This window comes from Hypanus sabinus, chromosome 7 (genome assembly GCF_030144855.1).
Source record: "Hypanus sabinus isolate sHypSab1 chromosome 7, sHypSab1.hap1, whole genome shotgun sequence".
Taxonomy (NCBI): domain Eukaryota; kingdom Metazoa; phylum Chordata; class Chondrichthyes; order Myliobatiformes; family Dasyatidae; genus Hypanus; species Hypanus sabinus.
The window spans coordinates 175,290,876-175,314,036 of NC_082712.1; the positions used below are offsets into that span (position 1 = coordinate 175,290,876).

Sequence of the window (23,161 nt, forward strand, 5' to 3'; positions counted from 1 at the left end):
CAATGTTCCATGGAATGAAGTCCTAACCTATTCAATCTTTCCCTATAACTCAGGCCCTCAAGTCCTAGCAACATCCTTGTAAACTCCAGTAGGTGTCAGCGGTCAATGCAAGTGGGTAATGGTACCTCTTTAACCCTTTGGTTGCAGATGACACTCCAGAAACTTGTATCTACTCCAACTGGTCTCAGTGGTCGGCCTGCAGCTCCTCAACCTGTGAGAAAGGGAAACGGATGAGACAGAGGATGCTCAAAGCCCAGCTGGACCTCAGCGTGCCCTGCCCTCACACTCAAGATTTTGAACCATGCATGGGACCAGGTTGCCGTGACGATGGTAAGGCTTTACAGCAAATGTACATGAACAATGTGCGTGGTGAATCAAAGGAAATTTCTAGTTCAATGTTCAATACAAATTTATTATCAAAGTATATATACGTCACCATATACAACCCTGAGATTCGTTTTCTTGTGGGCATTCACAGTAGATACAAAATAACACAATAGAATCTATGAAAAATTACACTCAAAGATGGACAAACAACCAATGTGCAAAGGAAGACAAGCTGCGAACAAATACTTTAAATAGTAAATAAGTAATACTGAGAACGTATAAATAATCCTTCAAAGTGAGTCCATAGGTTGTGGATTCAGTTCAGTGTGGAGGTAAGTGAAGTTATCCCCCTCTGATTCAGGAGCCTGATGGCAGTGGGGTAATACTGTTCCTGAACCTGGTGGTGTGGGCCCTGAGGCTTCTGTACCTCCTTCCTGACGGCAGTGGGGTAATACTGGTCCTGAACCTGGTGGTGTGGGCCCTGAGGCTCCTGTACCTCCTTCCTGATGGCATTGGGGTAATACTGTTCCTGAACCTGGTGGTGTGGGCCCTGAGGCTCCTGTACCTCCCCCCTGATGGCAGCAGCAAGAAGAGGGGCAGGGCCTGGATGGTGGTGGTCCTTAATGAATGCTGCTTTCTTGTCCCACTCCCATCAGGGAGGAGGCTGTGTAGCTTCCATGCCAGGATCACCAGACTCAAAAACAGTTATTTTGCCCAAACCTCTCCACACCCCCAACCACCACTATTTTATCGTTTCCTGTCAGTGTCACCTCCTGTGCCTCGTGTCACTTTATGGACATAAAATCAATGTATGTAATCTATCCAATGTATTTATATTTACCGAGGTTTTCTTATTATTGTGTTCTTTAACTTATTGTGTGTGTGTCTTTTGTGTTGCATAGGATCTGGAGTAACACTAATTTTGTTCTTTACACTTGTGTATTGAAAATGACATTAAACAGTCTTGAACCTTGAATTAATCCAATAGCAAGGACACATTGGGCAGAGTATTAATGTTGAACTCTTTAAGCTAATGCTACCTACACAATGTAGCAACACACAAAAAAAAAATTGTTTTTTTTTTCAAACTGCTTTATTCTGGTGAATGTTGTACATCTCTGCTTACAGGGAGACCGGATAAACAACAAACAGCTATCGCTGGAATTTAATTCACAGCAGGGATTAGATTAAAGAAATCCAATCCCTTGCTGTGTACCTTTCAGAGCAGAAACTTATGCACTTGCTTTCAGAAGCATTTCATTCAGATGAAGTTAGTACAGAGAAACACTGTGTATGAAGTTCTTACAATCTTATTCAATAAGAACACTTGAAAGAGCTGGAGGAACTGAATGGGTCAGGCAGTGTCCCTGGAAGAAAGTATGCAGGCAAAGTTCTGGGACAGGCCCAACATACTGTTGCAATGACAAAGAAAGCACGACATTTTTCATGAGGAGTTTGAGGAGATTTGGTGTGTCACCAAAGATGCTCAATATACTGTGGAGAGCATTCTAACTGTTGCATCACCATCTGGTATGGAGGGGCCACTGCACAGGATCGGAAAAGGCTGCAGAAAGTTGCTAACTCAGCCAGCTCCATCAAGGGGACTAGCCTCCCCATCAACGAGGGCATCTTCAAAGAGCGATGCCTCAAAAAAGGCATCCATCACGAAGGGCCACCCCCCCCCCCCCACCATCACCTAGGATATGCCCTTTTCTCATTGCCATCATCAGGAAGGAAGTACCGCAACCTGAAGACACACATTCACGCTTCTTCCCCTCCATCATCAGATTTCTAAATGGACTACTGTGCACTACCTCAGTATTTTTTGCTCTCTTCTTGTATAACTTATTTAATTTTAAAAGATATATTTTATTGTAAGTTATAGTTTTTTAATTATTATATATTGTACTGTACGTAGTCACAAAAAAAACCAAAAACTTTCACGACATATGTCAGTGATATTAAACCTGGTTCTAATTCCTTATCTGGACTGGAAATAAAGAGGAGAGATAGCCAGTATAAAAAAGGTGGGCAGTGAATGAAACAAGAGCTGATAGTTGGTAGGTGGATCCACTTGAAGAGGGGTAACAGATAGGAGAGGGGGGTCAAGAGTGCTAATGTCTTGTGGGCGGAGTCTTCGATTATATTGGCTCCTTTCCTGAGGAGCTGAGAAATGTAGAAAGACTCCATGGAAAGGAGGCTGGTTTTCAGGATCCTTCCGCCCCTCTTCCTTTCCAGTCCTGATGAAGGATTTTGACCCAAAACATCAACTGCCCATAACACAAGGAAATGTCAGACCTTATTGGGAATATTGTGCTCAATCCTGTTGCTCATGTAGTGTTGATGATATAATCCTTTATAAAAGACCTAAAACCAGAGGTTCCCTGCCTGGGATCCATGGACATCCTGATAAATCATGTTGGTCCATGGCAAAGTAAAAGTTGGGAAACCCTGGTCCAAAAGGAAATGACAAAATCATTTACAATTTGGGTTACTTGCTTAGACTTTACATCATCTGGATGGAAAATCCAGGGTTGACCATGGATGGTCCATCCCAATGTCTTCTTAATAAGCAAGTCAGGGCAGTACAATATGGAGAACAAGCTGTTGCCCATGTAGCAGGCTCCCCCTCTCCATGCAGCTGATGAATCCAAAGAAACAGGAGAGACCAATACAGTTTGGCACCAGCAGGTGCACTAGTTGCCAGCCAGCATTGAACTCAACGTAGGACTTCCTTAGGGACTCCAGCTCCAGATTTTTCCCTCTTGATTTACTCCCAAAGCCTTCCCTACGACTGGGTAAAGCTGCAAGACACCGGAGGTTTGAGATCAGAGCTTTCTTTTTCCTAGATGAGCTGCCAACCAATGCTGACAAGCCCCATCTGCCAAAGTGCCTGGTTTTGTGGCGCCAGTGACCTGCCTTTGTCCCTTCTGCTGTCAGTAGAAATGGTTCTGCCAGCCGTAGTAGCTAAGTCACTTGTGAAAGCCAGCAGCTGAACTTGATTGTCAGAGGCTTTTAGAGACTCAGATCATTGGGGGCATTTAATAGATAGTGGGAGCTTATCCCCACTTCCTCCGCCGGCTAAATCAATCATGAGGCACACATCCACAGACCACAGTCTAAATTTAGAGACAATCTGCATAAAATCGTTAAAGACCTTCACTGCCTTTCTGTAGACAAGTCATTCTAGTTTTTACAGATGGGAGAGGATGGGAGATCGATTAAAATACAGAAGGACACGGCAGTCTGTGTATTATATCTTAACGCATGATCGAATGTGATGTGTATTCATGTGGTGAATCTAATTAGATGTGTGAGGTGTGTGATGTGCTGCTTTGTAACAATGTGATGGATAACTCAGACTGCATCAAAGATTTAAGGACTCAGCAAGTATTTTAAATTTTCTGTCAAAATCAGAAAGTTTTATTGTCACTGAGATTAGTAGTGAAATTTAGTGTTTTGTGGCATCAGTACAGAGTAGGCATAATAAATTACTATAAGTTGCAATGAAAATATAAATAGTGTAAAAGTGGAATAGCAAGGACCAATCATGAACCGTTCAGAAATCTGATGGTGGTGGGGAAGAAGCTATTCCTTAAACATTGAGTGTGGGTCTTCAGGCTCCTGTACCTTCTCCCTGATGGTGGCAATGAGCAGAAGGCATGTCCCGGGTGGTGAGGGTCCTTAATGATGGATGCCACATTGGGCACTATCTCTTGAAGATGTCTTCTATGGATGCGAGGGTTGTGCCCATGATGGAGCTGGCTGTGTCTACAACCCTCTGAAGCTTCTTACGGTCCTGTGAGTTGACCCCTCCATACCAGTCAGTTAGAATGCTCTCCATGGTACATCAGTAGAAATTTGCTAGTCTTTGGTGACATAACAAATCTGCTCAAACTCCTAATGAAGTATAGCTTTATACAAGCCACCATAAGCCAAAAGGTTTCTTTTATAAACAGAAGGAAACCTGCAGATGCTGGAAATCCGAGTAACACACACAAAATGCTGGAGGAACTCAGCAGGCCAGGTAGTATCTATGGAAAAAAGTACAGTCGATATTTTGGGATATACAGTGGTTCAAACAGAGACAAAGGAAACTAGCTTAAGTGGGAATCTTGGTCGACATTGGACAAAGGGTCTGTTTCTTTGTGGTAGTACTCTATTCAATTCCTGCTGCTGCCTATAAGGAATTTGTATGTTCTCCCTGTGACCACGTGGGTTTCCTCCAGTTGCTCTGGTTTCCCCTCATATTCCAAGGATGTACCAGTTAGGGTTAGAAAGTTGTGGCCAAGAGACAGAATTTGTAGAATGCCTATGAGGTGGGTTTTAGAGCAGCTCATGGTTGAGTCCACTAGGGGATCAGCAATTCTGGATTGGGTGTGGTGCAATGACCCAAAATTGATTAGACAACTTAAGGTAAAAGAACTCTTAGAGTGCAGTGATCATAATATGATAGAATTCACACTGAAATTTGAGAAGGAGAAGCTACAGTCAGATGTATCAGTGTTATAGTGCAGTAAAGGGAATTAGAGGGACATGAGAGAGGAGCTGTCCAAAATTGATTGGAAGGGAACACTAGCAAGGACGACAGCAGAGCAGCAATGGCTGGAGTTTCTGAGAGAAATTCAGAAAGCACAGGATAGATACATACTAAAGAAGAAAAGTATTCTAAAGGCAGGATAATGCAACCGAGGCTGACAAGCGAAGTCAAAGCCAACATAAAAGCCAAAGAGAGGGCATTTAATACAGCAAAGATTAGTGGGAAGTTAAAGGATTTAGAAATTTTAAAACTAACAGAAGGCAACTAAAAAGGAATAAAGAAGAAAAAGATGGAATACAAAGGTAAGCTAGCCAATAATATTAAAGAGGATACCAGAAGTTTTTTTTTAGATATATAAAGTACAAAAGAGAGATGAGAGCAGATATCTGACCACTGGAAAACGATACTGAGAGGTAGTAATGGGGGATAAGGAAATGATGGACAAGCTGACTAAATATTTTGCATTAGTCTTCACTATCGAAGACATCAGCAGCGTAGTGAAAGTTTAAGAGTGTTAGGAGGCAGAAGTGAGTGAAGTTGTCATTACTAAGGAGAAGCTCTTGGGAAACTGAAAGGTCTGAAGGTAGACATTTCACCTAGGCCAGATGGTGCAGGGTTCTGAAGGAGGTGGCTGAAGAGATTGTGGAGCCATTGGTAATGATCTTTCAAGAATTATTAGATTCTGAAATGGTTCTGAAAGACTGGAAAATTGCAAATATCACTCCACTCTTCAAGAAGGGAGAGAAGCAGAAGTGCAATGCAGGCAGATAGTGAGGTGCAAGGTTATAACCAAGTAGAGTGTGAGGTCAAGAATCCATCTCATCATACTAGGAGACTGATCAATCATCTTTTAACAGCAGGATGGAAGTTGCAAATCATAACCACAAGAGATTCTGCAGATGCTGGAAATCCAAAGCAACACATACAACATACTAAAGGAACTCCGCAGGTCAGGCAGCATCTATGGAAATGAATGAACAATCGATGTTTCTGGCTGAAACCTTTCATCAGAACTAGAAAGAAAGAAGGAAGGGTAGAAGTTATCCTCGGGCCTGGTGGTCCATGCTTTCAGGCTTTTGTATCTTCTGCCTAAGGCCAGGTGGGAGGAATCCTTCATTATGTCCTTACATCAGTAGAAATTTGCTAGTCTTTGGTGACATACCAAATCTGCTCAAACTCCTAATGAAGTATAGCTTCTTAAGCCAAAAGATTTATTTTATAAATAGGAGGAAACCTGCAGATGCTGGAAATCCGAGTAACACATACAAAATGCTGGAGGAACTCAGCAGGAACAGTGCTTCTCCCTATAGATGCTGCCTGGCCTGCTGTGTTCCACCAGCATTTTGTGTGTGTTGTCTTCATTATGTCGGCTGCTTTCATTAGGATTCCAAAGTCCCTTTGAAACACAACTTGCTACGATGTGATTTCCTTTAAATAGAACGTATACTCAGTGGCCACTTTACAAGAGGTAGAACATAGTACATAGGAGAGACAGTTCAGAACTTAGAACATACAGCCTAGTATAGTGCAGTACAGGCTCTTCAGCCTTGACTTTATGCCATCCTTTTAATTTTCTTAAAGATTAATCTAAACCTTACCTTCTACACAGCCCAGAACCCTCTGTTTTTCTAACATTCCATGTGCCTGTCTAATTGTCTCTTAAATGTCCCTCATGTACCTGCCTCTACCAGATTCAGATTCAGTTTATTGTCATTTAGAAACCACAAATGCAATGCAGTTAAAAATGAGACAATGTTCTCCGGAATTATATCACAAAAAAGCACAAAACAGACCACACAAGAAAATCCACATAACGTTTGGTAATCCCCAGTCCAGAGTTCAGAGAGGCTGCTGCGTATTGATATCACACTACCATCTTAGCACGTTCCCCGGAAAGGAACTACAAACCCATCAGACAAACCTAAAGCTACAAGACATACACAAAACCGTATAGTTACATATAGTTATAGTTAACATATAGTTTCAACAGTGCAGACAATACCATAATTGATAAAAGACTAACTGACAAAGACCACATAATTATAACACATAGTTTCAACGGTGTAAAGCAATACCGCAATCTGATAAAGAGCAGTCCATGGCACGGTTTAAAAGAAAGTCGCAAAGTCCCGACAGCCCATCATCTCACGCAGACGGTAGAAGGAAGAAAAACTCTTCCTGCCATGAACCTCCAGCGCCGCAGCTTGCCGATACAGCACTTTGGGAGCCCCGACCACAGCCAACTCCGAGTCCGTCCGAAAACTTCGAGCCTCCGAGCAGCCCCCCGACACCGAGCACCATCTCTGCCGAGCGCTTCGACCTCGGCACCGGCCGCCAAGCGACAGGCGAAGCCGAGGATTCGGGGCCTTCCTCCTGGAGATATTTCCGATCGCACAGTAGCAGTGGCAGCGAAACAGGCATTTCAAAAGTTTAACCAGATGTTCCTCATTGCTTCACACGTCCGTCTCCATCAAATGAGGATTGTACATGGCCCCTACTTGACAGATTACAGATATTCATTCCAAAGTTCATACCACTAATGAGTCTTAGAAGAGTACAGCACAGAAACAGGCCATTCAGCCCATCTAGCCTGTGCTGAACGATTTCAGCAGCCTTGTCTCAATTACCTGGACCCCGTAATCCCATAGCCCCCCATATCCCTGCCTTCCAAGTATCTATCCAAACTTGCCTTAAACTTTGAAATTGAGTGGGCTTGCACCACTCGTTCTGCACTCTCACCACCTTCTGAGTGAAAAAGTTGCCCCTCATGTTCTCCTTAAACATTTCACCTTTCACCGTTAGCCCATGACCTCTAGTTGTAGACCCCTGCCCCCAATCTCAGCAGAAAGCTCCTGAGCAGCACATTCCACTCACCCACCACTCTCTATGTAAAAGAAAACTGCCTCTTATATCCTCCCCTATACTTTTCTCCCATCACCTTAAAAGTATGTCCTCTGTCCACTCACAAATATCTATAGATGTACCGTGAGGAGCGTTCTAACTGGCTACATCACTGTCTGATATGGAGGGGTGGGGGGGGGGGTGGACTACTGCACAGGATTGAAATAAGCTGCAGACACCTTATAAAGTCCTCACCTACTCAACCCTTCCCTATAACTCAGGTCCTCCAGTTACTGCAGCATTCTTATAAATTTTATTTGCCCTCTTTTTTTCCTCTATTGTGATATATTGCATTGTACTGCTGCCACAAAGACAACTGATTTCACAGCGTATTTGATAAGAGCATACGTAAGAACATGAAAAATGGGAGCAGGAGTCGGCCGTCTGGCCTGTCGAGCCTCCTCCGCCATTCACTAAGATCATGGCTGATCTGGCCACGGACTCGCCTTCACCTGCCTGCCTTTTCCCCATAACTCTGATTCTGATTCTAGTATTGGCCACTGCTGCCCCAAGGGGAAAAGGTGCTAGGAAAAGGAAAAATAAAAATATTTTGCTTGTTCCTTGTCCCAATGTAGGTCACATTCTTTTCCTCTCATTATTAGCAAAAGAAAATCTGCAGTTGCTTGAAATCCAAGCAACACACACAAAATACAGGGGGAGCTCAGCAGGCCAGGCAGCATCTATGGAAAAGAGTATGGCTGACAATTTTGGGTTGAGACTCCTCATCAGGATTGGGGAAAGAAGATCAGGAGTCAGAGTTAGAAGGTGGGGAGAAGGGCAGGAAGAAACACAAGGTGATAGGGGAAACCAGGAGGGGGAGAGAGGTGCAGGGAAGCTGACTGGTGCAAGAGATACAGGGCAGAAGAAGGGAAAATCAGATAGGAGGTGATGAGGCCACTCAGGTTGGAGGAGCAACACCTTATATTCCATCTGGGCAGCTTCCAGCCTCAATTTCTCAAACATTCCAATAATGGCCACCTCTGCCTTCCCCATTCCCCATACCCCATCCCCTTTTCCCTCTCTCACCTTATCTCCTTACCTCCCCAACATTGCCCCTTCTGGTGCTCCACCCCACCCTTTTGTTTCTTCCATAGTCTTCTGTCCTCGCCTGTCATATTCCTTTTTCTCCAGCCATGTATCTCTTTCACCAATCAACTTCCCAGCTCTTTACTTCACCCCTCCCCCTCCACATGTTTTCACCTTCAGGCCTGATGAAGGGTCTCGTCCCGAAACGTCGACTGTTAACTCTTTTCCATTGATGCTGCCTGTCCTGCTGAGCTCCTCCACCATCTTGTGTGTGTTGCTTCCTCTCATTATTGTCTTCCAATTCTCCTGCCCGTTCAATTAACTTATCTAGATATCTCCTGCACTGAAGGTTATCTTACATCCAGTCTCAAAATACAGGGACGTCCATTAGAACAAAGATGAGGAGGAATTTCTTTAGCCAGAGGGTGGTGACTCTGTGGAGTTCGTTGTCACAGAAGAAGTATATTTAAAGTGGAGGTTGATAGGTTCTTGATTAGTCAGGGGGTTATGGGGAAAAGGCAGGAGAATGGGGTTGAGAGGGATAATAAAACAGCCATAATGGAATGGTGGAACAGACTCAGTGGGCTGAATGGCCTAATTTTGCTCCCATGTCTTATGATTTATGACCCTCTATGCTTTCCAGATGCTTCGACGTGTATGATGTCTGAGTGGATCAGCTGGTCTCCCTGCAGTCTCTCCTGCGGAATGGGAATGAGGTCTCGGGAGCGGTACATCAAGCAGTACCCGGAGGACGGCTCTGCCTGCACTCTGCCTACAGCGGAGACCGAGAAGTGCACTGTCAACATGGAATGCTGTAGGTGCATTGACAGGGAAAGGGCTACGTGCACTGGAGCTAGACTCAGCATCAAGGCTGCTTCCATACTTAGTGAAGGATTGGAAGTGACAGAGATTTGCAGTTACCTGTGTGCGCACACACACTCTCACATTGACATAGACACACACACACTTACCCTGACATAGACACACACACACACACACACACACACACACACACTCACACACACACACACACACACACACACACACACACACACACACACACACACACTGACATAGACACACACACTCTCACATTGACATAGACACACACACTCTCACATTGACATAGACACACACACACACACTCTCACACTGGCATAGACACACACTCTCTCTCTCACACACACACACTGACATAGACACACACACACACACTTACACTGACATAGACACACACACACACACTTACACTGACATAGACACACACACGCACTCCCACTAACATAGACACACACTCTCTCTTACTCACACACACACACACACACACACACACACTGACATGGTCACACAGTCTCATACACACACTCACACTGACATAGACACACACTCTCTCTCACACAATAACACTCACACACATATACTCTCTCAAATTCTCACGCAAACACACACTCATTAAATCACAAGCATGCACTATCATACACTCACACATACAGAAATAGAAACACACACACACACAGACAACATTATAAAAATAAATTATACATAATTTTACCGGAAAGAACATAGTTAGAACATAAAAATGGTCATAGTGTTGCTAAACTTTGGAGATTAGTATTGTGCGGTGGGCTGAAGGGAAACTGGAGGTGTGGGACTTCAGGCTTTTGTACCTCCTGCCTGAGGGGAGCTGTGAGAACTGCTTGAAATGAGAGTGGAGATGGTTCATGGTTCCAGGAGCTTGGTGGTGAAGGCTGAGTGGTTGGGGTTGGGACTGAGCTGTGGGTAATGGGACACTGCAATGCTGGTGGACGTCCTGCTGCTCACTGACAGATCTCCTCTTCCTCCCCCGGTGACAGCATCAAGCACCTGTTTTGTGACGGAGTGGGGAGAGTGGGAGGAGTGCAGTGCAAGCTGTGGCATGGGCACCAGGAGCCGGCAGAGGACGGTCAAGATGCATCCATCAGATGGATCTACCTGTCAGGTGGACACGGTTCAGACAGAGAAATGTGAGATGCCCGATTGCCGTAAGTACCGAGACAGGCCCTGGCTTCCCGCTCACAGGCACCTCTGTGAAAGTACAACAAGTAATCTCAACCACAAAGACATCATTCGGCCCACTGCGTCTGCTACACCATTTGATCCCGTTTGATTTATTTTCTCTCTCAAACCCATTCTCCTAGCTAATTATGAATTTTAAAAATATTATTCACAGTAACAGGCCCTTTTGGCATAACGAGCCCATGATGTCCATTTGAACTTATCAATATTTACTTATATTTAAATTATTTAAGTCGAATTAGGCCATTCAGTCCATTGAGTCTGCTTCAGCATTCCATCATGGCTCATTTATCATCCCTCTCAACACTATTCTCTTGCCTTCTCCCTGTAACCTTTGATGCCCTTACTAATCAATAGCATATCACCCTCTGCTTTAAATATACCCAGTGACTTGGCCTCCACAGCCATCCGTAGCAATGAATTCCACAGATTCACCACCCTCTGGCTAAAGAAATTCCTCCTAATATCTGTTATAAAGAAGCTTTCTTGTCTCCTGAGGCTGTGCTGTCTGGTCCTAGACTCCACCACTATCGGAAACGTTCTGTCCATATCTATACTATCTAGACCTTTCAATTTTCAGTAGGTAAATTAGGGTGATAAGCTAGCAGAGACAATGTGCAGGCACAAGGAGGGGTATGGAGGGCTATAGTCTGGGTGCAGGCTGATAGGACTAGGCTGAGGATCAGGTCACCATGGACTAGTTGGCCCAAAAGGCTTGTTTCTGCACTGTAGTGCTCTATGAGGCTGGAGAGGCTACAGGGTATTCTGAGAGGGAAGGGAGAGCAGCCATGTAGGTACTAATGATATAGGAAGAAAGTGGGATGAGTCCTACAAGCTGAATTTAGGGAGCTAGGAGATAAATTAAAGAGTAGGACCTCCAAGGTAATAATCTCAGGTTTATTATTGGTGCCATGTGCTAGCCAGAGTTGGAATAGCAGGATTGCTAGAGTGAGTATGTGGATTGAGCAGTGGTGCAGGAGGGAGGGTTTCAGATTCTTGGGGCATTGGAACTGCTTCTGGGGGAGGTGGGACCAGTACCATCCGGAAGGTCTACATCTGGGCAGGGCCGGGATCAATGTCCTTGGGAGATTGTTTGCTCGTGCTGTTGGGGAGGTTTTAAACGAATATGGCAGGGGGATAGGACCCCTCACAGAAAAGAAGAGGGAATGCAGAGACCTAAGCTAGAGTTAGTGAAGAAAAAAGTAAGAGTAGAGTGCATAAAAGTAAAAAGCAAAAATCGCATAGGTCATTAAAAGGACAATGACTATAAGGGCACTTTACCTAAGTGCCCATAGTATTATTAACAAGGTTAGTGAACTTGTGGCACAGATCAGTACCAAGGCATATGATTTAGTTGCCATTACAGAAACCTGGTTGCAAGGTGGAGATGACTGGGAATTAAATATCCAAGGTTTTCAGGTAATATGGAAAGATAGGCAGGAAAGCAGAGATGGTAGGGTGCCGCTCTTGATTAGGGATGAGATCAGGGTGATTGTGAAAGGCGATATAAGATCTATGGAGCAGAATGTTGAGTCCATCTGGGTAGAGATTAAGAATAGTAAAGGGCAAAAATCACTGGTGAGAGTTGTCTGTAGGCCACCTAGTAAAAATATTGCAGTGGCCGAGGCGATTAACCAAGAAATAACTGAGGCTTGTAAGAACGGACGCAATTGTCATGGGGGATTTTAACTCCCACATAGATTGGGTGAATGAGGTTGGTCAAGGAAGCCTTGAGGAGGACTTCATAGAATGCATCCGTGATGGCTTTCTTGAGCAGCATGTTAGTGAACCTACAAGGGAAAATACTATCTTAGATCTAGTCCTGTGCAATGAGACAGGTAAGATTAACGATCTTGTAGTCAGGATCCCCTTGGAAAGAGTGATCATAGTATGACTGAATTTCGCATTCAGATGGAGGATGAAATAGTTAGATCTAAAACTAGTGTACTATGCTTGAACAAAGGAGACTACAACGGGATGAGGGGGAGGTTGTCTAATGTGGATCGGGAGCACAGGCTATTTGGTAGGATAGTTGAGGAACAGTGGAATACTTTCAAAGAGATTTTTCACAGTGTTAAACAAAAGTATATTCCAGTCAAAAGTAAGGACAGTAAGTGTGGGGAGAGCCAGCCTTGGATAACTAAGGAAATAAAAGATAGTATCAAATTAAAAGCTCATGTGTACAAACTCACAAGGAGTAGTGAGAGATTGGAAGATTGGGAAAACTTTAAAAAGCAACAGAGAACAACTAAACAAGAAATAAGGAAAGGGAAGATAGGGTATGAAAGTAAGCTAGCACAATATATAAAAACAGATAGCAAAAGTTTTTGTAAATATATAAAGAAGAAAAGGGTAGCTAAAGTCAACGTAGGTCTCTTGGAAAATGATAAAGGGAAATTGATATTGGGTGATAAGGAAATGGCTAAGGCATTAAAATGAGACTATTTTGTGTAGGTCTTCATGGTGGAGGATATGTCTAATATGCCAAGGAATTATGTTATGGACCAAACAGGAGGTGAAGACTTTGATAATATCACTAAAGAGATAGTGATGAGCAAACTAGAGGGCTTGAAGGTAGATGTCCCCTGGTCCTGATGGGATACATCCCAGGGTGCTGAAAGAATTGGCGAAGGTTATAATAGACGTGTTGGTAATCATTTACCAAAACTCTCTAGACTCTGGGCAGGTCCCAGTGAATTGGAAGACAGCAAATGTCACACCACTTTTTTAAAAAGGATGTAGGCAAAAGGTGATAAACTATAGGCCAGTTAGCTTAGCATCTGGAGTTGGGAAGATGCTTGAAGCTGTCATTAAGGAAGAAATAGCGAAACATTTAGAAAGGACTGGTTCCATTGGACAGACGCAGCATGGATTCAGAAAGGGCAGGTCCTGTTTGACAAACTTACTGGAGTTCTTTGAGGACATAATGAGTGCAGTGGATAGAAGGGAACAGATGGATGTTGTATACTTGGATTTTCAGAAGGCATTCGATAAGATGCCACACAAGAGGCACAATAAGATATGGATGCATGGAGTCGGAGGAAGTGCATTGGCATGGACAGTGAATTGGTTAACCAATAGAAGGCAGAGAGTTAGTATAAATGGGTGTTTCTCCAGTTGGCAGTGAGTGGTGAGTCGGTGCTGGGCCCGCAGCTGGTCACCATTTACATTGATGATTTGGAAGAGGGGACTGAGTGTAACATAGCAAAATTTGCTGATGACACTAAACTGAGTGGAAAAGCAAATTGTACAGAGGATGTGGAGAGTCTGCAGAGGGATATAGATAGGTTCAGTGAGTGGGCCAAGGTCTGGCAGATGGAATACAATGTTGGTAAATGTAAGATCATCCACTTTGGAAGGAATAATAGAAGAGCAGATTATTACTACTTGTACGTATAATCTATATTTTCATTTATATTTATCATCTGTTATGAGCAGAGAGACAACATCTGCCGGAAGTAAATTCCTTGTATGTGTACAGGTACTTGGCGATTAAAGTCTGATTCTGATTCTGATTCTGATTATTGAAATGGTGAAAGATTGCAGCATGCTGTTGAGCAGAGGGACTTGGGAGTGCTTGTGCAAAAAGTTGGCTTGCAGGCACAACAGGTTATTAAGAAGGCAAATGGAATGTTGGCCTTCATTGCTAGAGGGATTGAATTCAAGAGCAGGGAGGTCATGCTGCAACTATACAGGCACTGGTGAAGCTGCACCTGGGGTACTGTGTGCAGTTCTGATCTCCACACTTGAGGAATGATATACTGGCTTTGGAGGCAGTGCAGAGGAGGTTCACCAGGTTGATTCCAGAGATGAAGGGGTTAACCTATGAGGAGAGATTGAGTCACCTGGGACTGAGACTGGAGAACTCTCTGGAGTTCAGAAGAACGAGACGGGATCTTATAGAAACATACAGAATTTTGAAAGGGATAGATGAGATAGAAGCAGGAAAGTTGCTTTCATTGGTAGGTGAGACTAGAACTAGGGGACATAGCCTCAAGATTCAGGAGAGCAGATTTAGAACAGAGATGAGGAGGAACTGTTGTTCCCAGAGAGAGATGAATCTGTGGAACTCTCTGCCCAGAGAAGCAATTAAAGCTTCTTCACTAAATATACTTAAGAAATAGTTAGATAGGTTTTTACATAGGAAGGGAATTAAGAGTTATGAGGAAAAAGCAGGTAGATGGAGCTGAGTTTATGGACAGATCAGCCATGATCTTATTGAATGGCGGGGCAGACTCGATGTGCTGGATGGCCTACTCCTGCTCCTATTTCTTCTTATGACTCTATGACTTTATGACTGTAGAACAGGAGTTCCCAACGCTTTTATACCGTGAACCAACACCATTAAGCAAGGGGTCTGAAGAGCCCAGATTGGGAATCCCTGCTTTAGATAATGGTAATGGTGTTGCATTATTTACCACTGCATTCTTGCCTTGTGTTGCAGAGACCATCCCGTGCATGCTGACCCTCTGGTCAGACTGGAGTGAGTGCAGCGTGTCCTGTGGCATTGGCAAGCGTGTGCGCCGGAGGATGCTGAAGTCACTGGCCGAGGTGGGAGAGTGCAGCGAGGAGCTGGAGCAGATGGAGAAGTGCATGCTCCCTGAGTGTCGTGAGTACTGGTTCACAATGCTGAACCCTTGCCCTGTCCCAATTGTGTTCCTCACAAGGCCAATCAGACCCTCATAGAGGCCACGCAGCATCTATGGAAATGAGTAAACAGTTAACATTTCAGGTTGAGACCCTTCATCGGGACAAGGGACTCGGCCTGAAACATTGCCTGTTTACTCTTTTCCATAGGTGCGGCCTGAGCTGCTGAGCTCCTGCAGCATATTGTGTGTGTTGATTTGGATTTCTAGCATCTGCAGATTTTCTTGCGTTTGAGACCTTAATAAAGTTATTATCATCCATCATGGAAGCAGAGCCTTCAGTCCAAATGGTCCATGCTGCCCAAGGTTCTTATCAGAGCTAATCCCAATTGCCCACATTTAGTCCACATCCTCTAATCCAGAGGTTCCCGACCTTTTTTATGTCACGGACCCCGACTGTTAACTGAGGGGTCCATGGATTCCAGGCTGGGAACCCCTGCTCTAAATCTTCCCTGTCCATGTACTTGTCCAAGGACCTTCTAAATACTGTTGATGTTCCTGTCTCAACCACTTCCTCTGGCAGCTCGTTCCATTGACCCACCTCTCTCTGTATGAACGAATTTGCCCCTCTAGTTCCTATTAAATCCCCTCTCACCGTAAATGTTTACACTGTAGTTATTGATTCCTCAACCCCAGGAAGAGGATAGTATGTGGTCATCCTATCTAAGCCTCCAAGATCTTATACACCTCTGTAAGATCACCCCCTTTCCTCCTACCAATAGCCAATAATGCCCTGGTCTGCTCATCCTCTCTCCATAGCTCGATGGGAAGAGGAAGAAGAGGGAATGCCCAGGGTGGGTGGCGTCTTTGATATTGTTGGTTTTAACCAAGAGAGTGGGAAGTGTACCCAGAATCAATGGAGCACATCCTAGACACTTCCACTTATCTTTATAGTAGGGATAATTCCCAGTGGCCTATTAACATATCAAAGCAGAGAGCTGCAGGGTACAGGAGCCAGAACACCTGGACTACGGGAAGTTACCTGCATTCTTCACCTTTCTCAACATCTACCATCAAGGACATCTTCAAAAGGTGGTGCCTCAAGAAGACAGTATCCATCATGTAGGACTTTCTCATTGCTACCATCAGGGAGGAGGCACGGGACCCTGAAAACATACATTCTATGTTTTAGGAAGACCTTCTTCCCCTCCACTATCAGATTTCTAAATAGCCCATGCATCACTATCTGCTCTCTTCCCTTTTTTGCACTGTTTATTTATTTGCTTGTTTATCTATTTATCTACATATCTATCTATCCATTTATCCATCTGTTTATCTGTCTATCTATCCACCTATCTATATTTATCAATTTATTTATTTAGAGATAGACAAGCCCAAGCTGTGCAATTACACCCATGTGACCAATCAAGCTACAAAGTGGTACGTTTTTGGAATGTGGGAGGAAACCAGAGAATTTAAAGGAATTCTGTGCAGTCACAGGGAGAATGTACAAACTCCTTACAGACAACAGCGGGAGCTGAACCCGCATCACTGGTGCTGTCATGGCGTTATGCTGACCGCTACACTACTACACTGCCTTTCTATATATACTTATTATAACATAGTAATTTTTATGCACTGTACTGCATTACTGCTACAGAACAATAACTTCATGACAAATGTCTCTGTTAATAAATTTGATTCTAAAACATAGAACATAGAATATATAACAATATTACACAGTCAGGCCCTTCAGCCCACAATGTTGTGCCATCCTTTTAATCTATTTTAAGATTAATCTAACCCTGCTCTCCCACATAGTCCTCCATTTTCTAACATCCATTTGCCTATTTAAGGGTTTTTTGAAGTGTCCATCTGCCTCTACCACCTCCACCGGCAACATGTTCCATGCACCTACCAGCCTCTGTGTTAAAAACCTACCTCTAACATTACTCCCTATACTTTCTTCCAATCTCCTTAAAGTTCTGCCCCCTTGTATTAGCCATTTCTATCCTGGAAAAAAGAGTCTAGCTGCCCACTCGATCTATGCTTCATAGCATCTTGTACATCTCTATCTGGTCACCTCTACTCTTCCTTCACTCCAAAGAAAATAGTCCTAGCTTGTCCAACCTGTCCTAAAAAGACAAGCTCTATAATCCAGCCAAGAACAGACCCCTGCAGAACACCGCAGGACCTCCAGGCAGAATACACTCCAAATACACCCATCCTCTGCCCTCTGAAGGTAAGCCAATGCTGAATCCACACAACCAAGTCTCCTTGGATTTCCAACCCCCTGACTTACTGAATGAGCCTGAATGTGGATCTTTATTAAACATCTGGTATGAAATATCAAACTCTGATTCTGATATTTACATGATGCTATTTTCTCCATTCCAGCAACCGATTGCATGGTCTCTGAGTGGTCGGGATGGTCCGAGTGTAACAAGTCTTGCGGCAAGGGCCACACAATCAGGACCAGGATGGTTAAGGTGGAACCTCAGTTTGGTGGAACACCTTGCCCAGAGACCGTCCAGCGCAAAAAGTGCAAGATCCGGAGATGCACAAAGAGGCAGGGAGATGAGAAAAGGCGTCGGAAAGAAGCTCCGGAAAGGCAAAGGAACAGAGAGATGAGAGGGGAGCCGAAAATTCCGGAGCATACAGGTATATTTGAATTTGCTTCATTGTGAATCCATTTGATTGTAAGATAAAGGAGCAAAATCAGGCCATTCAGCCCGTTGAGTTTTTTCCTATTCAATCATGGCTGATTTTTATTCCCTCACCATTCTCCCCATAACCAATCAAGAACCTATCACTCTCCAGGGACTCACGCAAAATGCTGAAGAACTGATTGAGTAACTCCATCAAAGGTTACAGGGAGAAGGCCGGGAACTGGGGTTGAGGAGGAGATAAAAAGAATGATCAGCCATGATTGAATGGCGGAGCAGACTCGATGGGCCAGATGGCCTAATTCTGCTTCTATGTTATATGGTCTAATAATTGTCAGCTCAGCTTTTTTGAACTACGCTCCTAAACTAACTCCTGAAAGTATAGGGGAAGCAGACTCAGTCGACACTTTCAAGCACCAGCTCAAAACTTATTTATTTAACTAACACCTTTTGTCCTTTATTTTCATGTATATTTTTATTTACATATTTTTTAATTTTCAGGTTTGTACTTTATCCTGTACTTTATTTTGAACTTTCTACTTTGAACTATATTGTTTGCATGGAAACCATATAACAATTACAGCACGGAAACAGGCCACCTTGGCCCTTCTAGTCCATGCTGAACGCTTACTCTCACCTAGTCCCACCGACCTGCACTCAGCCCATAACCCTCCATTCCTTTCCTGTCCATATACCTATCCAATTTTTTTAAAATGGCAAAATGAAAAGTGCTCTGTAAATCTTATTATCGTTATTATTATTTTTTTCTCAGTTCAAGCTGGTAATTCCTGAGGTACAGGCATAGCCAATCACTATTATTATTATTATTATTATTATTATTTGTTCAGGATGCAAGATGAAACCATGGACTGCCTGGTCTGATTGTACCAAGTATTGTGGTGGAGGCATTCAGGAGCGTTTCATGGCTGTGAAGAGAAAATATCGCACTGCACAGCTGTCCAGCTGCAAGGATATGAGAGAGATTCGAGCGTGTAACGTCCATCCGTGTTAGGAGGTGTGGCTGGCTTTCCCGCTCACAGATAGACGCACTGCTTTTTGTTCTGAAGTGATGGAATAGTATTTTAATTTTTTTCTGACACAAAATCTTTCCATATCTGTAACCTTTATAAACGTTCCAAGATCGCTACACACATACAGGCATAAGTGTGCTTGCACGCACACACACACACACACACACACACACACACACACACCCTGCACTCATACTCACGACCTGATTAGAAAGAAGTCTGGCCTGTTTAACCTGTGGTCACATCTTATTTTAATTTTTATGCACTGTGTGATGTTATTTTTCTCCAGAGTGTTAAAACCTTTGCATCATAGCTGTTGGTGTGAGATTTTTTAAAAATAAAAATGAATTCATTTATTATACAAGACTTAGATGCCTTATCAAAATAACATTTACTGTTTGTTCTTTCATGGTAAGAAGAATAAAGATAAAGAAACTCAATAGTCTTAATAATTAAAATAAATAGTTTTAATTTGCCTATTGTTTGTTACATTCAGTGGTACTTTTCTTGATGCCCCAAGTGATTCGATCAAGAGCTTGGCAGAAATATTCCAAGATTCCTTTTTGATGTTGTTAGATGTGTTTTTTGAAAACTCATTGTTAAACTGAGAGACAGAGAGTGAGAGAGGGGGAGAGAGAGTGAATGAGAGAGAAAGAGAGAGAAAGAGAGAGTAAGAGGGAGAGTGAGAGAAAGTGAGAAAGAATGAGAGAGTGAAAGATTGAGAAAGAGAGATTGTGTGAGAGAGAGTGTGTGTGAGAGAGAGAGAGGGAGAGAGTGGAAGCATGAGTGAGTTTCATTAGTATAACACACACTTTACCTATTTTACCATTTCTATAAAAAGAAAAAAAAGAAAAATCGATAATTTTGTTTATATATTAACTTGTCCGGTTACCACGCTTGACAATAAAACAAAATGGCAATAACATTATCTGGTGTGTTTTATTTCCCAATGTCGCTGTAAGAAGCTGCATGAATTGTGCTGGAAACAATAATGGTGCATTGCTGACGTACCATAATAACAAACTAAGAGTAAACCAGAGTAACACACCCTAAGCAGGACAGGCTTCATTTATGGAAAGAAATAAAGAGTCAGCATTTCAGGCTGAGACCCTTCATCAGGACTTAGCCCAAAACATTGACCCTTTACTCCTCCCCATTGATGCTGCCTGACCTATTAAGTTCCTCCAGCATTTTCTGTGTGTTGCTCTGGATTTCCAGCATCTGCCGAATCTCTTGTGTTTAAGAATTAACCAGTTAACCTATCGATAGGCCAGATGGCCTACTCCTGCTCTTATTTCTTATGTTCTTGTGGATGGGTACACTGTGTTTTGCAAATTTCCCGAACCATGAGGTTAATTCGAGAGGTGAGAGGTGACACACCAAATGCACTTAAAAGCCCATTAAGTAGATGGATGAAAATGTAGGGAATGGAAGGATCTGATTCGTGAAACAGTATAGGCAGAAGAGATTTACTTGAATTTGATGTCATGTTTAGCACTGGTATTGTTGGGTTCTGGTTCACATGCCCTGGTAGTGGAGCATGTGAACATTTTGATGGGTGGACAGGATGCCATTTGGGCTTGCTGCTTTGCCCTTGATGCTGTTAGGTTCCTTGAAACATATTGGAGCTTCACTCATTCAGGCAAAAGATAAAAGGTCAGGTTTGTTTTTCAAAGATTAGCCTTATCTGTCATTGAAACACAGAGTGAAATGTGTCATATTGTGTCTAATCCAGTCAGTTGGGCATCTTTGGAATGCGGAGGGAAACCAGAGCACCCAATGGAAACCCACAGGGTCATCAGGAGAACGTACAAAACAAGCAGCAGTGGGAATTGAACTCATGTTGGTAATGCTGTAAAGCATTATGCTGACCACTACACTAACATGCCACCCCATATGACTTCAGCAAATAATTAGGAAGCAGGTGAGATGCTATGATTGATGCCAAGAGATAGAACATAGAATATACAACATACAATTCAGGCCCTTCTGACCACAATCTAGTACTCACCTACATAATTAAACTCCGTCTGTGACTAGTGGAACTCTAAAGCGAGGTGTTAACCATTACACTACCACACTGCTGTGGAATCTGGTGATTTTTCAATACAAAGTTCTATTAGAAGTCAAATCAAGTCAACTCACTTTTTATTGTTGTTTCAACCATTACTGCTGGTACAGTAAAAACGAGACGTTTTTCAGGACCATGGTGCTACATGAAACAGTAGAAGAAATACACTGAACTATGGAAGAACAACACAGACAGAAAAAAACTACACTAGCCTACAGACCTACTCAGGACTACATAAAGTGCACAAAACAGTGCAGGCATTGCAATAAATAATAAACAAGACAATAGGCACAGTAGAGGGCAGTAAGTTGGTGTCAGTCCAGGCTCTGGGTATAGAGAAGTCTGATGGCTTGGTGGAAGAAACTGTTACATAGTCTGGTTGTGAGAGCCCGAATGCTTTGGTGCCTTTTCCCAGACGGCAGGAGGGAGAAAAGTTTATATGAAGGGTGCGTGGGGTCCTTCATACTGCTGTTTCCTTTGCAGATGCAGCGTGTAGTGTAAATGTCTGTAATGGTGGTGAGAGAGACCCCAATAATCTTCTCAGCTGACGTCACTATCCGCTGCAGGGTCTTGCGATCCAAGATGGTGCAATTTCCAAACCAGGTAGTGATGCAGCTGCTCAGGATGCTCTCAATACAACCCCTGTAGAATGTGATGAGGATGGGGGGTGGGAAATGGACTTTCCTCAGCCTTCGCAGAAAGTAGAGACACTGCGGGGCTTTCTTTGTGATGGAGCTGGTGTTGAGGGACCAGGTGAGATTCTCCGTCAGGTGAACACCAAGAAATTTGGTGCTCTTTACGATCTCTACCGAGGAGCCGTCGATGTTCAGTGGGGAGTGGTCGCTCCGTGTCCTCCTGAAGTCAACAACCATCTCTTTTGTTTTGTTCACATTCAGAGACAGGTTGTTGGCTCTGCACCAGTCCGTTAGCCGCTGCACCTCCTCTCTGTAATCTGACTTGTTGTTCTTGCTGATGAGACCCACCACGGTCGTGTCATCGGTGAACTTGATGGTGTGCTTCAAGCTGTGTGTTGCAGCACAGTCATGGCTGTGGTGAACTACATATACCTGTCTGGTCACCCCCCCCCCCCCACTGACTGCTCCTGTGGCTCCTCCCACAGACCCCTGTATAAAGGCGATTGAGGTCTGAGCCTGGCCTCTCTGTCTCCAGGATGTAGTATGGTGGTCAACCACTGCTTGTTCCTTCTTCCAGTCAATAAAAGCCGATATCTTGCCTTTACATCTCAGAGAGAGTTATTGATGGTGCATCAATGGGTCAGCAGAGTGAACAGCAGTGGACTGAGCACACAGCCCTGGGGGCCCACATGCTCAGTGTGATGGTGTTGGAGATGCTGCTCCCGATCTGGACTGACTGAGGTCTCCCAGTCAGAAAGTCTAGTATCCAGTTGCAGAGGGAGGTGTTCAAGGACAAGTGAAAACTTGTTGTCTCATGTTCACTTACATGAAATTTAAACAAAAAACAAGTACAGAACACATGGAAGTAAAGAGAAGAAACTGAACGCAAAGACCAAGACAAGATGCTAATTTTTGCGGAGGCTGACACTTTATCGAGTTAAGGCAAATTCCTGAGATAAGCAGAGTGCCAATTAAAAGATACACAGTCACAGCATGTGATACACTTAGTCAATGAAAAATTAAAAACTGATAAAATTATGTAACTGCTATACTGCTTTGTCAGGTAGGTGGAGACAAACACCACATATTGTGAGAATTATATGAGTTAAGAATGTAAGTAAAAGGTACAATTTTAGTCTTGTATTAATTCAACCTTACTAAAAGATTAAAATAAGCAACCAATTCTGACACCACCCACTGTGCAAGTGGAAATTTTTCTATTATACAGGTGCCGTGTAACGAAGGGATGGCATTGAGCAGTCAGGATTGGGTGGCACAGTAGCAGCTGAGTGGCTAGCACTTGGCTTTACAGTACCAGTGACC

The 23,161-nt window shown here is 43.5% G+C and overlaps 1 protein-coding gene across 1 annotated transcript in view; it reads left to right on the forward strand.

The window, feature by feature from the left end:
• The window catches only part of LOC132397415 (spondin-1-like), a 327,855-nt gene extending 307,795 nt beyond the window's left edge, over window positions 1–20,060 (forward strand). The window contains exons 11-16 of the mRNA XM_059976155.1: window positions 148–330; window positions 9,438–9,608; window positions 10,648–10,815; window positions 15,294–15,458; window positions 17,833–18,096; window positions 18,950–20,060. Of these exons, the coding sequence (XP_059832138.1) occupies window positions 148–330; window positions 9,438–9,608; window positions 10,648–10,815; window positions 15,294–15,458; window positions 17,833–18,096; window positions 18,950–19,113 (1,115 nt within the window). The 3' untranslated portion in view covers window positions 19,114–20,060. The remainder of the gene's footprint in view (window positions 1–147; window positions 331–9,437; window positions 9,609–10,647; window positions 10,816–15,293; window positions 15,459–17,832; window positions 18,097–18,949) is intronic.
• The last annotated feature ends 3,101 nt before the right edge of the window (window positions 20,061–23,161 follow it).